General features: G+C 47.9%; 1 protein-coding gene across 1 annotated transcript in view; it reads left to right on the plus strand.

The window, feature by feature from the left end:
• Positions 1-15,965, plus strand: part of trhde.1 (thyrotropin releasing hormone degrading enzyme, tandem duplicate 1) — a gene marked incomplete at both ends in the record, with an annotated part of 186,691 nt that overhangs the window by 100,074 nt on the left and 70,652 nt on the right. The window contains one exon of the mRNA XM_080538307.1: positions 1,641-1,754. Within this exon, the coding sequence (XP_080394433.1) occupies positions 1,641-1,754 (114 nt within the window). The remainder of the gene's footprint in view (positions 1-1,640; positions 1,755-15,965) is intronic.

Below are 15,965 nucleotides of genomic sequence, written 5' to 3' on the forward strand. Positions count from 1 at the left end.
AGTTGTCAGCATCATCCCCTATTCAAGCCCAGACAGGGCGATAGTAGCTATGGTAACCATCTGAGGGAAGGATTTGCACATTTACTTTGCTGTTGTTGTTGTCGTTGTTGTGATGCTATTGCGTTTAATAGTATTCTTTCAGGGACGCTGTTTAACCTGCCGTACCCTTGGAGAAGTAAACGCTACGTACTCAGATGCGTCTGTGGGGAGGCGTTGCAGCCCTTGTTCAGTGGCAGTTTGATTATCCGAAGGGACGGGCGGCGTAAAGTGGCTGAAAATTGCGAGATTATTTTCTTTCTTTGCGACTCTGTGTTTACTGGCTCGCTGGACCAACATTGATGTTAGTTCAGAAAGAAGGAGACGTCTGGATCGCTCTCCCCCAGGGGTAATATAGAAACCCCCCGCTGAAGGACAATGGACTCACTTCTTTGAATTACTTTCAGTATCGAACTTTACCTCAGAACACAAAGGCTTTCTGGTTCCAGGTGAAGATTGGATGAATTGCGTCAGCGTTTCTCACACAAACACAAACCCACTTGAAGTGGAGCTGAAATTAAACCGGGGTCAGTTTCCCCAAAAGCTTTATAGCTTAAATAGTATTTAATTTCTCAGACAGACAACCCAGCTTCAAAGCCGCCAGAGTGTAACAATTGCAAAATGTGTCACGTCTCGCCCTTTTCCAGTCTTTGTTTCATGTGTTTCATGTATAGTTTCCTGTTTACTTTTGTTTCACTCACTTTGTCTCTCGTTTCAGACACTTCGCTCCCACCTGTGTGATTGTCTACCCCACCCTGATTGGTCTAACCTGTCTCGCATCATCCTTCCCTGTGTATTTAGTCTGTGTGTTCCCCTGTCTCTGTGCCAGTTCATCTTTGTACTTTTGTGTCAAGTCCCAGTAATTATCCTAACGTTATTTTTTTTTCCTGGTTTTTGATCCTCCATTGTTTACCCTCCTATCATTGCCTACTCCTTGCCGGATTATGCGTTCCTACTGACTGACTGACTGCCTGTGTACCGAACCCATTTTTGCTAGTAAAGACTAGACTTTTTTTTGGTCCTGCTATTGAGTCCTCTGCCTGCCTACTTCAGCTGTTACAAAATCAATCTTTGAAGGTAGATCTACAGTGTGAAAGAACAACATTCATTAAATGAAGAACTTTGCTGGAGGCATGGACCTGGATCATGAAAAAGAAATAACGTTCAACTTCAATTCAGCCTCAAAACGTTCAAGAAACTCACTCACTGAACTGTTCTGAACCGAATGTTCTAAACTGAAGAACTCTTTATTGTGACATTATAAGCTGAGATGAAACATTATAAATTGAAACATCGAAACTGAAACATTTTTTACTGAAATATACTAGACTGAAACATTCTAAAATGAAACATCTAAACTGAAGCATTCTAAACTGAAACATTTAGAAGTGAAACATACTAGACTGAAACATTCTAAAATGAAACATCTAAACTGAAACATTCTAAACTGAAACATTTAGAAGTGAAACATACTAGACTGAAACATTCTAAACTGAAACATCTAAACTGAAACATCTAAACAGAAACAGTCTAAACTGAAACATCTAAACTGAAACATTCTGTTGGTATCTCGTTGTGACGTGTTGTGTCCCCTGGCTCTGCAGTGGTTCGGGGACCTGGTGACGCCAGCCTGGTGGGAGGACGTCTGGCTGAAGGAGGGCTTCGCCCACTTCTTTGAGTACGTGGGATCAGATTTCCTCTTCCCCAAATGGAACATGGTAAGACTCTTCACACTATATTCAACCACTGTAATATTACACCTGCTTTACAACTGTGCACTAAGCAGATTGGCATGGTCAGACTGTGTAATACCTGTGGTGTCTAGTGAACATGGTAGACAGCTTCTTACTTAGTCCATACATGTGTACTTAGTCCACGGCTGTGGCGCAGGTCTAATGATCGTAAGGTTCGAGGTTAGAGCCCCGGCTGGCCACATGTCGAGGTGTCCTTGGGCAAGACACTTAAATCCAAATTGCTCCCAATGAGCGGGCCGGCGCCTTGAATGGTAGATTGCCGCCATTGGTGTGTGAATGGGTGAATGAGAGGCCATTGTAAAGCGCTTTGGAATAAGGCGCTATATAAGTCAGTCCATTTTAGTCCATACATGTGTACTTAGTCCATACATGTGTACTTAGTCCATACATGTGTATTCTTCGTATTCATTCCAGGTTATTGATAATGTTGATGGTAAACAGACAGGTTAGTGATAATGTTGATGGTAAACAGACAGGTTAGTGATAATGTTGATGGTAAACAGACAGGTTAGTGATAATGTTGATGGTAAACAGACAGGCTAGTGATAATGTTGATGGTAAACAGACAGGGGGCCGTTCCACTAACATGGATTAGTATATCGGCGATTGAAATAAATCAGGCGATCAGGCAACTCGGGATTGGAATTCAAGCCTCAGGTGATTCCTCGAACGAGGATCTGGCTTGTGTCATCAGTGTTCACAGAACACCGGCTTACACATCTTCGATATGGGCGCGTGCACGCAGACATAAAGAGCCCCGAAGAGTCGATCTGTCGAAATGAAGATACTCCACTCTGCAGGGGTCCTACATTTGCGCAGCATTCCGAATTATTGATCTTTATGAAGACGGAAAAATAAGATGTAAAATAGTGCAATACTGCCGCAATTAACAAGGCGAGGGAAATGGTTTGGCAAGAAATTGCTGACCGATTAAATGCGTAGGTCATACTAGCCCCAGTTATTGTTATATGTTCATATTTTAATAAATGAATTTTTACTACTGTGGTGATATCAGCAGCAGGCTACAAACCGTCATAACGCCACAATGGCCTAGTGGTATCGACCGCTGCCATAGTATCTATTCGTAATTTTTAAATCCCTCTTCGGACACACTTTTTACTGCATTTCGTTGTCTGAATCTAATCTAAAATATCATCTAAAAAAGTATGTAGGCTATAAAATTATGGTGCAGGCTAATTTACAAGAACTGACACGATTACAATGGTGTTTGAAGCCTTTGCATGAAATCTTCGGTTAAATGTAAAAAAAAAAAAAAAAAAACTTAGTCAAGTCTCAAACCCACAACCTTTGGAACTCTAGCTGGTTGCCTTAACCACTGCGCCAGCCAGACCGCTGTGTCAAAAGCAATGCAAGTTGATAGACATACCTATTTATTTTATTTTATTTTTTACACTTTTTAATTTATTTATCCATCGATCTATCTATCTATCACACTTTCAAAATATCAGGTTATCTATCACACAATCAAACTATCTATCTATCGATCGATCACACTTTCAAATTATCAAATTATCTATCTATCTATCTCGTAAAAAGTGGGAACTAATATGTCCTAAAAGACACTTGATGGAACTGTCGTTCGGGATGTAGTTTCCGCCTGTGAGACAATTTTGACGCACGCATTACTTTAGCCAGTCTTTTAGCCTGCTCGCGACCAGGCTAATTATATCTGACTCAGAAGGATATGTTGCATAGCAACCAAACAGTGAATTATTTGAGCCACATTGATGGCACCGAACGCAAGCTAACATTATCGCCGATTAGAACTTTATCGAGGCTTAGAAGATAATCTCGCTTAGTGGAACGGGCCCCAGGTTAGTGATAATGTTGATGGTAAACAGACAGGCTAGTGATAATGTTGATGGTAAACAGACAGGTTAGTGATAATGTTGATGGTAAACAGACATGTTAGTGATAATGTTGATGGTAAACAGACAGGCTAGTGATAATGTTGATGGTAAACAGACAGGTTAGTGATAATGTTGATGGTAAACAGACATGTTAGTGATAATGTTGATGGTAAACAGACATGTTAGTGATAATGTTGGTGATGGTAAACAGACAGGCTAGTGATAATGTTGATGGTAAACAGACAGGCTAGTGATAATGTTGATGGTAAACAGACAGGCTAGTGATCATGTTGATGGTAAACAGACAGGTTAGTGATAATGTTGATGGTAAACATACATGTTAGTGATAATGTTGATGGTAAACAGACAGGTTAGTGATAATGTTGGTGATGGTAAACAGACAGGCTAGTGATAATGTTGATGGTAAACAGACATGTTAGTGATAATGTTGGTGATGGTAAACAGACATGTTAGTGATAATGTTGATGGTAAACAGACATGTTAGTGATAATGTTGATGGTAAACAGACAGGTTAGTGATAATGTTGATGGTAAACATACATGTTAGTGATAATGTTGATGGTAAACAGACAGGTTAGTGATAATGTTGGTGATGGTAAACAGACAGGCTAGTGATAATGTTGATGGTAAACAGACATGTTAGTGATAATGTTGGTGATGGTAAACAGACATGTTAGTGATAATGTTGATGGTAAACAGACATGTTAGTGATAATGTTGATGGTAAACAGACAGGTTAGTGATAATGTTGATGGTAAACAGACAGGTTAGTGATAATGTTGGTGATGGTAAACAGACAGGCTAGTGATAATGTTGATGGTAAACAGACAGGCTGCTATATAGAGCCATTCTGTGTGTTATCTAAACACCTGCCTCTGATGGATGATCAGTTTTTCCCACATTGTTTACTTACGGCGTGATAAATCACTAACCTTTACATCCGGAGCTCCCAACCCTTCAATCTGAAACGGATCATCTTCTCCTCCATATTTATCACGGACCTCAGCTCAATGTATTCACGTCCTTCTCTCTCTCTCTCTCTCTCTCTCTCTCTCTCTCTCTCTCTCTCTCTCTCTCTCTCTCTCTCTCTCACCCCCCCCTCTCTCTCTCTCCCTCTCCCTCTCTCTCTCTCTCCCTCCCTCTCTCTCTCCCTTTTGCTCCCTCTCTGTCCATCTCTCTCTCTCCCCCTTCCTCTCTCTCTCCCTCCCTCTTTCTCTCTCTCTCACTCCCTCTTTCTCTCTCCCTCTATTTCTCTCTCTCTCTCCAATAAACTCATCCGTCAGAGTGAGTTTGGCGCATGGGAGTAAACAGTGTCATTGTCGCTGAGCCCTGCTGGCTTCCTGCCAAGTCTTAGACCGGCGTTGTTTATGCTGATCTGTGAGAGGGAGAACTCAACGTGTGTGTTTTTTCTTCTCTGTGAACCTATGAGTGGCTGATAAGGCAGCAAAGATGGGGGGGGGGGGGCGGATAGAGGGGGGAGAGCGGGGTGGTATTTACCCACCATTGCTGGGGCAATTTATTCTGATTCCCTCTTGTCCGCTAATAGCAGCTGAATTGTGAGGCACTGGGCTATTAAAGGGGAGGCGTTGATGCCAGGTCATTAAAGGGGTGGTGTTGATGCGGTTGCCGTATGGGCGCCAGTGAAGGAGGCGGACTTCACATGCAGCTTCATGATGGGTCGAGACACAGGGAGGGCGTGCAGTTCTACTACCCGTTAATTCTACTACCCCTCAGTTCTTTTTTTTTAAATTTGTTTTTTCAGATTTTTTTTATCCCTTTTTCACCCAATTTGGTAGCCAATTGAACCCAACCTAGCATCCAATTATCCCCTTGCCTATTGCATAGGATCCGCCGCACGACCCCGTGGCCGGCAGTCCCAGAAGAGGCCGCCAGGCAGACTAGCTGACTGGCTCCTCGAGCCCAGTACCATTATATTCCGGCACCCAGAGGGCGGTGTTGCGCGACGGATCCTTGTCCAGAAATACTCCTATACCGCCCTCGGAAGCGGCCGCCCAATATGCCGCTTCCCGTGTGCCTCGGCCATATCTGGATCTGGCGAGCCGGGATACGAACCCCGGCCCCGGTGGGCAGCATGCACTAGTGGCCAGTGCGTAGACCGCTACACCACCGCGGGGCCACCCCTCAGTTCTACCCCTCAGTTCTACCCCTCAGTTCTACCCCTCAGTTCTACTACCCCTCAGTTCTACTACCCCTCAGTTCTACCCCTCAGTTCTACTACCCCTCAGTTCTACTACCCCTCAGTTCTACTACCCCTCAGTTCTACCCCTCAGTAATTAAAACTCAGATGAAATATATTCACCAGGCCAGGATTAGCGAATCCGGGAGAATGAAGGTCTCTCTCTCTCTCTCTCTCTCTCTCTCTCTCTCTCTCTCTCTCTCTCTCTCTCTCTCTCTCTCTCTCTCTCTCTCTCTCTCTCTCACTCTTCTCTCTGTATTACAGGTGTTATTGTCAGATGCTAGGTTATTAGCATATCAAAGAGATTGCTTCGACAGATGTGTGTTAAGAAAACAAGCCGTTGGATCACACTGTTTATTCTGCAAATGTTATCAACCATCACCAACACCCACTGTTTATATTGCAAATGTTATCGCCTCATTGAAATTGGGTTGATGAAACTATTAATGAACTATTAAAAAAACTCGCTGTAGTTTTTGTTACAAAGTCACAGGGGTTTTTCCTGTCTGTCTGTCAATCAAGCCTGCAACTAAGACAAACTAAGATCGCCACGGTAACAACAGCTCTATGAACCAAGACACCATCCTATAAATATAAATATTAATATAAATATGCAGTGAATTATATATTATATTAAATGTATATCTATTACAGTGTTTCCTCCAGGATTTATCACATTAGTGGCGGAGCAGTCAGTTTTACTGGCGCTCAAAACAAAGACGGAATTTCACCAAAAACTAGAGGGTGGCAACACATTTTTTTTTAAGTCATTAAAGCCGAGCAGGTATATGAATATGAAGTACACGAGAGATAATCAGCTCATCGAATATGAAGTACACAAGAGTAGAGTACACATGGAACCGGGAACGCGCATACAGCACTGAACAACATCCGTAGAATATAAACTTGTGACTGACAGTCACATACATGCATACATACACACACACACACACACACACACACACACACACGCACACACAATGAAAGATCATCAGCTCATCAATACGAAGTAGGCCTACGTGAGAGTACACGCACAAAACCGGCTAACGTTACTCAATAAATAAAATAATTTTGCCATTTAGCAGACGCTTTTAATCCAAAGCGACTTACAATTACGAATTACAGGGACATTCCCCCTGGAGTAACTGAGGGCTAAGTGCCTTACTCAAGGGCACACTAGTAGTGGTGTGGTTTCAGGCGGGATTTGAACTCACAACCTTCCGATCACAAGTCCAACTCACTATCCACTAGACCACCACTACCCCCCTAGACCACCACTACCCCCCTAGACTCATTAACTGTTTACACAAAATCACAGTGTGACAGTCAGATGGAGCATTCGGTAAACAACAACAGCAAGGTAATGCTATCAGTTGAGTTAAAGAAAACCAACTCTTACCTTTGAGGACACCAACATGAGCCCTGCTTACCCGTACCTCCGCCGTTCTGTTCGTAGTGATTTTAGAGGCAATAGATTATTTTTGCCCCGCGCATATTGCTATGAATAGTTCGAAGCTAGCGAAGAGAGAGAGAGAGAGGAGTTATTTCCTGAAATCCAAATGTCCCGCTAAATTCGGACCAATCACAAAACTGTTTTGAAAGCGCCTGTTGAGAGCGATTCAGTCTCGATTGCAGTGCGAACACAAACGACGAGGTTAATTGCAACATTGTAACATATTGTAACTAACTACACCCTAAATCGTAACGAAATGTAGGTCTGGAAGCGGCCTAAATCTAGCTTCAATCTGCTTTTTTAATGTTCTCCGGGCATAATAACTCGCTGCCTTTCTGCGCAGCCTGAATCAAAGTGGACTGTCTGAATCAATTAGTGGCGGAGGAAATTCATTCGTGGCGGCCCGCCACGAATAAATGCATATAGAGGAAACACTGTATTATATATCTTCTCGAATCCACATATTCTGAGATGCTGCAGTTGAAGGCTTCATCAGTGGTACTGTTGAAAGCTCTCAGCCAATCATCTCTGTTGGTCTACATGTATGGGGGCGAGGCCTATTTTGGGGTGTGTGGCCTGTGCGTGGCCTGACTGGGAGGCGTGGCCTGTCAGTGGGGGCGTGGCCTGCCTGTCGGGCCGTGTGCAGCAGATGTTGCCGTAATGGCTGACGATAATGTTGGAGATGCATTAAGTCTTTATTGTGGTCCTGGTGAGGCAATATCCTTTCAATTAGCAAACACTGCGGTGTATGATACAGCTCCTATTGTTTCCTAACACACAACCCCCGCCTCCACTCACACGCACACATACACACACGCACGCACGCACACACACACACACACACACACACACACACACACACACACACACACACACATACACACACACACACACACACACACACACACACACACACACACACACACACTGGCAGCCTGCAACATGTAAATACTTTTAGCATAAAAAATGCTTTCAATCTCGCTTTGCAAATTTTTTTGTTTTTCCATCAAATGCTGACAAAAGAGTTGAGTACCTGTGGCAGTTTATATGAATGTTTAATCAGACTGGCACACATAGCGTCGAGACAACCACCAGCTACATGACCAACCACTGAATACTGAATACTGCTAGCTTAGCATAAATGTACTAAATACAACCACAACCACCACCACAACAACCACAACCACCACAACAACCACAACAACCACAACAACAACCACAATCACCATAACCACAACAACCACAACTGCAACAACCACAACTACAACAACCACCACAATCACAACATTCACAACTGCAACAACCACAACTACAACAACCACAACCACAACAACCACAACAACAACAACAACCACAACAACCAGCAGAACAACAACCACCTCCACAACCACCACAACAACCACCACCACCACAACAGGAACAACCACCACCACCACCACCTCAACCACCACAACCACCACCACAACAACCATAACCACCACAACACCCACAACCACCACAACCACCACCACAACCACCACAACCACAACAACCACCACCACCACCACAACAACAACCACCATAACCACCACAACCACAACCACCACCACCACAACCACAACAACCACCACCACAACAACAACCACCACCACAACAACCACAACCACCACAACAACCACAACAGCCACCACAACAACCACCACAACCACCACCACCACCACCACCACCGCCACAACCACCACAACCACCACCACCACAACCACCACCACCACCACCACAACAACCACAACAACAACAAGCACCACAACAACCACAACCACAACAACCACCACAACAAGCACCACAACAACCACCACAAGCACCACCACAACAACCACCACAACCACAACAATCACCACCACAACAGTCAAGCTCAACAGTCAGGTCCCAGTGTTCTGGCGTCGTGATGCAGCCAGACAGAACCAGCCGAGCCCAGATGGGTCTCTGTTGATACAGCGCTCCTTTGTGACTGGAGCAGACAGTTGTCCTGCGCCGCCAGGTCGTTAGCGCGACAGAGCAGCCGGCGTGAGCCTCCAACGTCCATCGCCGCGGGACACCTTGTTGTGGCGCCGCGTTCCCGGCGGCCATCTTGAGCAGCTGGTAATTGCTTGCCGCTTGGGTTCCTGCGTGTGTGTGCGTGTGTGTACCTATGCGTGTGTGTGTGTGTGTGTGTGTGTGTGCCTGCCTGCCTGTGTGTATGTGTGCTTGCCTGCCTGTGTGTGTGTGTGTATGCACGTGCCTCCATGTGTGTGTGTTTGTTTGCGTGCGTGCGAGAGGAGACACGACTCGGCTCTCTGTTCTCTAGAACAAAAGACCCCGGCGCTCCCCATTCAAAGGATCACAATAGGTATTCATCTATTCTGCCTGTCTCGGCTGAGGGCCTCTCCGAGGATGGATCCTCTGATTAGGCAATCGCCTACTTTCCCCTGGCTCGTCAACAGTGGCCCCGCCAGCGAGGCTGAACAAAGGGGATGAGAGGGGGATCATCTCCCTCTAATGATACCCTCACAATGTAGCCTTGTTGGGACGTGGACGTCACAAACACTTGCCTCTCTGTCCCAGTTTTGTTTTCTCTCTCTCTCTCTCTCTCACTGCTCTCTTTCTCTCTCTCTCTCACTGCTCTCTCTCTCTCTCTCACTGCTCTCTCTCTCTCTCACTGCTCTCTTTCTCTTTCTCTCTCTCTCTGCTCTCTCTCTCGCTCTCTGCTCTCTCTCTGCTCTCTCTTTCTCTCTGCTCTCTCTATTTCTCTCTCTCTCTCACTGCTCTCTGCTCTCTCTCTCTCTCTCTCTCTCCCTCTCTCTCTCCTCTCTCCCTCCCTCTCTCTCCCTCTCTCTGCCCTCTTGTTGTGGTGTCAATCTAAATGAAGTCAGACATGCGTCGTCGGCCGAGCAGAGAGCAGTTTAGAGAGGTCATCTCTGCTGCTGTCACCACTGACAGCCTCTGACAGACACACACCAGTGGCAGACTGATAACAGGCTAGGGATAGGGGGGAGGGAGGGAGGGAGGGAGGGGGGAGGGACGCAGGGGAGAAGAGAAGGAGAAAGGGAGTATGGAGTGAAATGGGGTTTGAAGAGAGGGAGGAAGGGAGGGAGGGTGGGAGGGAGGGAGGGAAGGGGGGAGGGAGTGGGAGGGAGGAGGGAAGGGGGGAGCGAGGAGGGGGAGAAGGGAAGGAGAAAGGGAGAGTGGAGTGAAATGGGGTTTGAAGAGAGGGATAGAGGGAGGAAGGGAGGGAGGGATGATATTGGCTTGGAGTGAGAGAGGGAGAGGGGGAGGGAGGGGTGATATCGGGAGGGAGGTAGAGAGGGAGGGGGGGACAGGGGGGGTCCAGGGGGGTGTTGTGTGTATGTCAGCAGTATTAATGGGCGTAGTCCTGTTCACCTGCCACTGACTCCAACTCCCATGACCACCTGCTGTTCTCACATCTGTTAACCTGTACCTACACGCACACACACACACACACACACACACACACACACACACACACACACACACACACACACATACACCTCTGTAACCTCTCCTAGAAGACCAGGGTGGTTGACGTTTCCTCTTTACCTCCTGAATAATGTCCGCCAGACCAGCCTGGCCTCCGACCACAGGCAGGGTAGGTGTGTGTGTGAGTGTGTGTGTGTGTGTGAGCGTGTGTGCGTGTGTGTGTGTGCCTGGCCCAGATGTGTGTTGATGTGCGTGTATGTGTGTGTGTGTGCGTGCGTGCGTGCCTGCGTGCGTGCGTGCGTGCGTGCGTGTGTGCGTGCGTGCGTGCGTGCATGCGTGCGTGTGTGCCTGGCCCAGATGTGTGTTGATGTGCGTGTGTGTGTGTGAGTGTGTGTGCCAGGCCCAGATGTGTGTTGATGTGCGCGTGTGTGTGTGTGTGTGTGAGTGTGTGTGCCAGGCCCAGATGTGTGTGGGTGTACAGTAGTAGAGACAGACGGTCCTGAAGTGAAACATCATCAGAACCGAGGCTCCTGTGGAGACGACATACGGCCCAGATGGAGGAGAGCGTCTTACCCATGCTCACTCTGCTGTGTTTGTGTGTGTGTATGTGTGTGCCCGTGGGTGTGTGCGAGTGTGTGTGTGTGTGTGTGTGTGTGTGTGTGTGTGACTTAACGATGCTCATTTCAGTTTCTGTGAGTGTGTGTGTGTGTGTGTGCGCATGTGTGTGTGTGTGTGTGTGTGTGTGTGTGTGTGTGTGTGTGTGTGTGTGTGTGTGTGTGTGTGCGTGCGTGCATGCGTGCGTGCTTAACGACGCTCATTTCTGTTTCTGTGTGTGTGTGTGTGTGTGTGTGTGTCTGTGTCTGTGTGTGTGTGTGTGTGTGTGTGTGTGTGTGTGTTAATGGTGCTCATTCCATTGTGTTTGTTTGTGTGTGTATGTGTGTGTGTGTGTGTGTGTGTGTGTGTGTGTGTGTGTGTTAATGGCGCTTGTTTCATACTGCCTTTACGTGACTGACATCAACGCTGCCTCGCCAGCTGGTGCCTCCTCCCCTCCTCTCCTCCTCTCCCCTCCCCCCCCCCCTCCTCTCCTCTCCTCTCCTGTCCTCTCCTCTCTTCTCCTCTCCTCTCCTCTCCCCTCCCTTCCTCTCCTCTCCTCTCCTCTCCCCCCCCCTCCTCTCCCCTCCCCTCCCCACCCCTCCTTCCCTCCTCTCCTCGCCTCTCCTCTCCCCTCCTCTCCTCCCCTCCTCTCCTCTCCTCTCTCCTCCCCTCCTCTCCTCTCCCCTCTCCTATCCCCTCCTCTCCTCTCCTCTCCCCTCCCCTCCCCTCCTCTCCTCTTCTCTTCTCTCCCCTCCTCTCCTCTCCCCTCCCCTCCTCTCCCCTCCCCCCCCCTCCTCTCCTCTCCCCTCCCCTCCTCTCCTCTCCTCTCCTCTCCTCTCCTCTCCCCTCCCCTCCCTCTCCCCTCCCCTCCCCTCCCTTCCTTCCCTCCTCTACTCGCCTCTCCTCTCCTCTCCCCTCCTCTCCTCTCCTCTTTCCTCCCCTCCCCTCCTCTCCCCTCCTCTCCCCTCCCCTCCTCTCCCCTCCCCTCCTCTCCTCTCCTCTCCTCTCCTCTCCTCTCCCCTCCCCTCCCCTCCCTTCCTTCCCTCCTCTACTCGCCTCTCCTCTCCTCTCCCCTCCTCTCCTCTCCCCTCCTCTCCTCCCCTCCTCTCCCCTCCCCTCCTCTCCTCTCCCCTCTCCTATCCCCTCCTCTCCTCTCCCCTCCCCTCCTCTCCTCTCCTCTCCCCTCCCCTCTCCCCTCCTCTCCCCTCCTCTCCTCTCCTCTCCCCTCCCCTCCTCTCCCCTCCCCTCCCCTCCTCTCCTCTCCCCTCCTCTCCTCTCCTCTCCTCTCCCCTCCCCTCCTCTCCTCTCCTCTCCACTTCTCTCCTCTCCTCTCCTCTCCTCTCCTCTCCCCTTCCCTCCTCTCCTCTTCTCTCCTCTCCTCTTCTCTCCTCTCCTCTCCTCTCCTCTCCCCTCCTCTCCTCTCCTCTTCTCTCCTCTCCCCTCCCCTCCTCTCCTCTCCCCTCCTCTCCTCTCCCCTCCCCTCCCCTCCCCTCCTCTCCTCTCCTCTTCTCTCCCCTCCCCTCCTCTCCTCTCCTCTCCTCTCCCCTCCTCTCCTCTCCCCTCCCCTCCTCTCCCCTCCCCTCCCCTCCCCTCCTCTCCTCTCCTCTCCCCTCCTCTCCCCTCCCCTCCCCTTTCCTCTCCTCTTCTCTCCTCTCCCCTCCCCTTCCCTCCTCTCCTCTCCCCTCCCCTTCCCTCCTCTCCCCTCCTCTCCTCTCCTCTCCTCTCCCCTCCTCTCCTCTCCCCTCCCCTCCCCTCCCCTCCTCTCCTCTCCTCTCCTCTCCCCTCCTCTCCCCTCCCCTCCCCTTCCCTCCTCTCCTCTCCCCTCCTTTCCTCTCCTCTCATCTTCTCTCCTCTCCCCTCCACACAAGGCTTCGCAAGTTTCGTCTGGAACTTCTCAAGTTTCCGAGTTTCCAAACTGTCAAAGCATACTTAGACCAAACTGCCCATCGGTCTCTTAACTGTCGTTGGACTACACTCTGCTTTGATTATTGGTTGACGGGCTGTGCTTTAATGATTGGTTGATGGGCTTGTTTACAAGGAGTTGGGAGGAAGCCAGCCGGCCAATCGATGGCGTCTCAGAGGCAACTCGATACGTCAGCGCCGACGGACCGCTGAGATGCGCGTTTCTGAGTGTCTGAAGACACACACACACACACTCACACACACACACACACTTCTTTCCGGGTGTCTGAGCTCAGGCTGACGGGTCTGTGTGAACATCCTCCTTGGTGATTTCACCTCCATTACTTGACACGAGAACAGCCGTGACTATTTCACCTACTCTTAGCGCAAGCTCGGGGGGTCAAATGACCGTAGTCTTTAGAATGGGAAGCTGCTACTTACACACAAATACCATTAGTTGGTGCTTCTTGTAAATTAGCCTGCCTCCTACACAGACTGCACAAACTGCAAAATAGCTTTATACTAGCTTATCCTGATGTGATTTTGAAAATGTAAGAATACGGATAGGAAAAGTCATGAAAGGAGGATCTTGAAATTTGATCGAGTGCAAAGGTATACATCTTTTTTTACTCACTTGGTCAAATGACCCCACCCATGGCTTTTGTAGTGTTAAACCTCCATCCAGGTTTAAGTAATGACAAATGCACACATCACACAAAGGTGTTTTGTTAGTTGGTTTGTTGTGTACCTGGAGTGGTAGTACTCAGCGATGCTATTAGCGATGCAAATTAACCAACAACAACAACAACAACTTCATCCATTGGTGATTGAAACATCCAGTCAGTTAGCATAATTGAAAATCACATCTAAGATGTAATTACTTTTTAATAACACCACTTGTAGTGCTGTTTGATATCATGTGTCTAGAAATTTTACATTACATGTTAGTCATTTCAAATTTACCCTGACAGCTCATTGAAACAATGCTTCATTCCTCCTGAAAAGGGATGACATTAAAAGCAATTTTCTCATGTATACCTGCATGCCCTTGGTATGCAAAGAAACTGTGAAAAGAAATCAATCATTGCTAAAGAGATCAATTATATTCTAAAATGGCCTGGACAGATTTATTGGTGCCCCTTAGAAACGATTATACAATTATAGACAAGCATGTTAAAGGTAAAAGCTAAGTGTGTTGTGGGTGTGTAAGTGTGTCCGTGGAGGGGGGAGCGTGTTGTGGGTGTGTAAGTGTGTCCGTGCAGGGGGGAGGAGGAGGAGGAAGAGGAGGAGGAGGAGAAAGTGTAGGCAGATGTTTTATGGGAGCACACAGAGGAGGTCTAATCTGGCGTCAGGATCATCCAGAGTTTACGGCCCGTTTATCCTTCCTCCCACTGGGGGAGAGAGACGAGAGGGAGAGTGAGAGAGGGAGAGAAAGAGAGAGAGAGGGAGAGAAAGAGAGGGAAAGAGAGAGAGGGAGAGAGAGGGAGAGAAAGAGAGAAGGAGGGAGAGAGAGGGAGAGAAAGAGGGAGAGAAAGAGAGAGAGAGGGAGAGAAAGAGAGGGAGAGAGGCAGAGAGTGAGAGTGAGAGTGAGAGGGAGAGAAAGAGAGAGAGAGGGAGAGAGAGAGGGAGAGAAAGAGAGGGAGAGAAAGAGAGAGGGAGAGACAGAGAGAGAGTGAGAGAGTGGGAGTGAGAGACAGAATGTGAGAGAGAGAGAGAGTGAACAGAGAATACACAGTGGCAGAATACTTGTGCACTGTGACAGATCCAAAACTAAGGAAATCCATGACTATGTACAGACTCAGTGAGCACAGCTTTGCCATCGAAAGAGGCCGCCACAGGCAGACCTGGCTCCCAAGACAAGACAGACTGTGCACCCACTGCACACAAAATGAGGAGGAAGCAGAGATGCACTTTTTAACTACCTGCCAACTGTACAAAGACGTCAGAGACACATACTTCCTACTGATTACAAACACCCAAAAAGATTTTCAAGACAGCTGATGACAAAACACTGCCATACCTGCTGGGTGAACAATGTGCAAACACAGCAGCACGATTTGTTGGCTGTTGTGATAGAAAAAGGACGTCCAACGGGATAAAACCACCATAAGACTGTAAATAAGTTTAATCATTTCTTTATTCTAGTATATCTTTACTTAGATAACATTATTTTAGTTTTTTGTTTTTATCTTCACACTTGCTTTGGCAATGTAAATGTATGTTTCCTATGCCAATAAAGCCCTTTAAAATGGAATTATAGAGAGAGAGAGAGGCAGAGAGAGTGAGAGTGAGAGTGAAAGAGTGAGAGAGAGAGAGTACCATCAGCACCTCTGTGGGAAGCTGCCTCCTCTAATGTCTCTGCTTTTATTGGCTGATGCTGAGTTACTCCCTGCTTTGTTTACACTCCTCCTCTCCTCTCCTCCACTTCCTCCTTCCATTACAGAACAAGCCTCTCCTCCTCCTCCTCTCCCCCTCTTCTCCTCTCCCCCTCTTCTCTCCTCCTCCTCTCCTCTTCCTGTTAGAGAACAATAGAACATTCTTTCTCCTGGATGAATGACTGAAACGTGTTGTACGTTATATGTCGTTTGTATCATCACTGATCTCGGGAGAGGGGAAGGGAGGAGACGGGAGGGGAGGAGAGGAGAGGAGAGGAGAGGAGAGGTGAGGAGAGGAGGGGAGCAGACAG

The sequence above is a fragment of the Nansenia antarctica genome (assembly GCF_963989245.1).
Source record: "Nansenia antarctica genome assembly, chromosome: 8".
NCBI lineage: Eukaryota > Metazoa > Chordata > Actinopteri > Argentiniformes > Microstomatidae > Nansenia > Nansenia antarctica.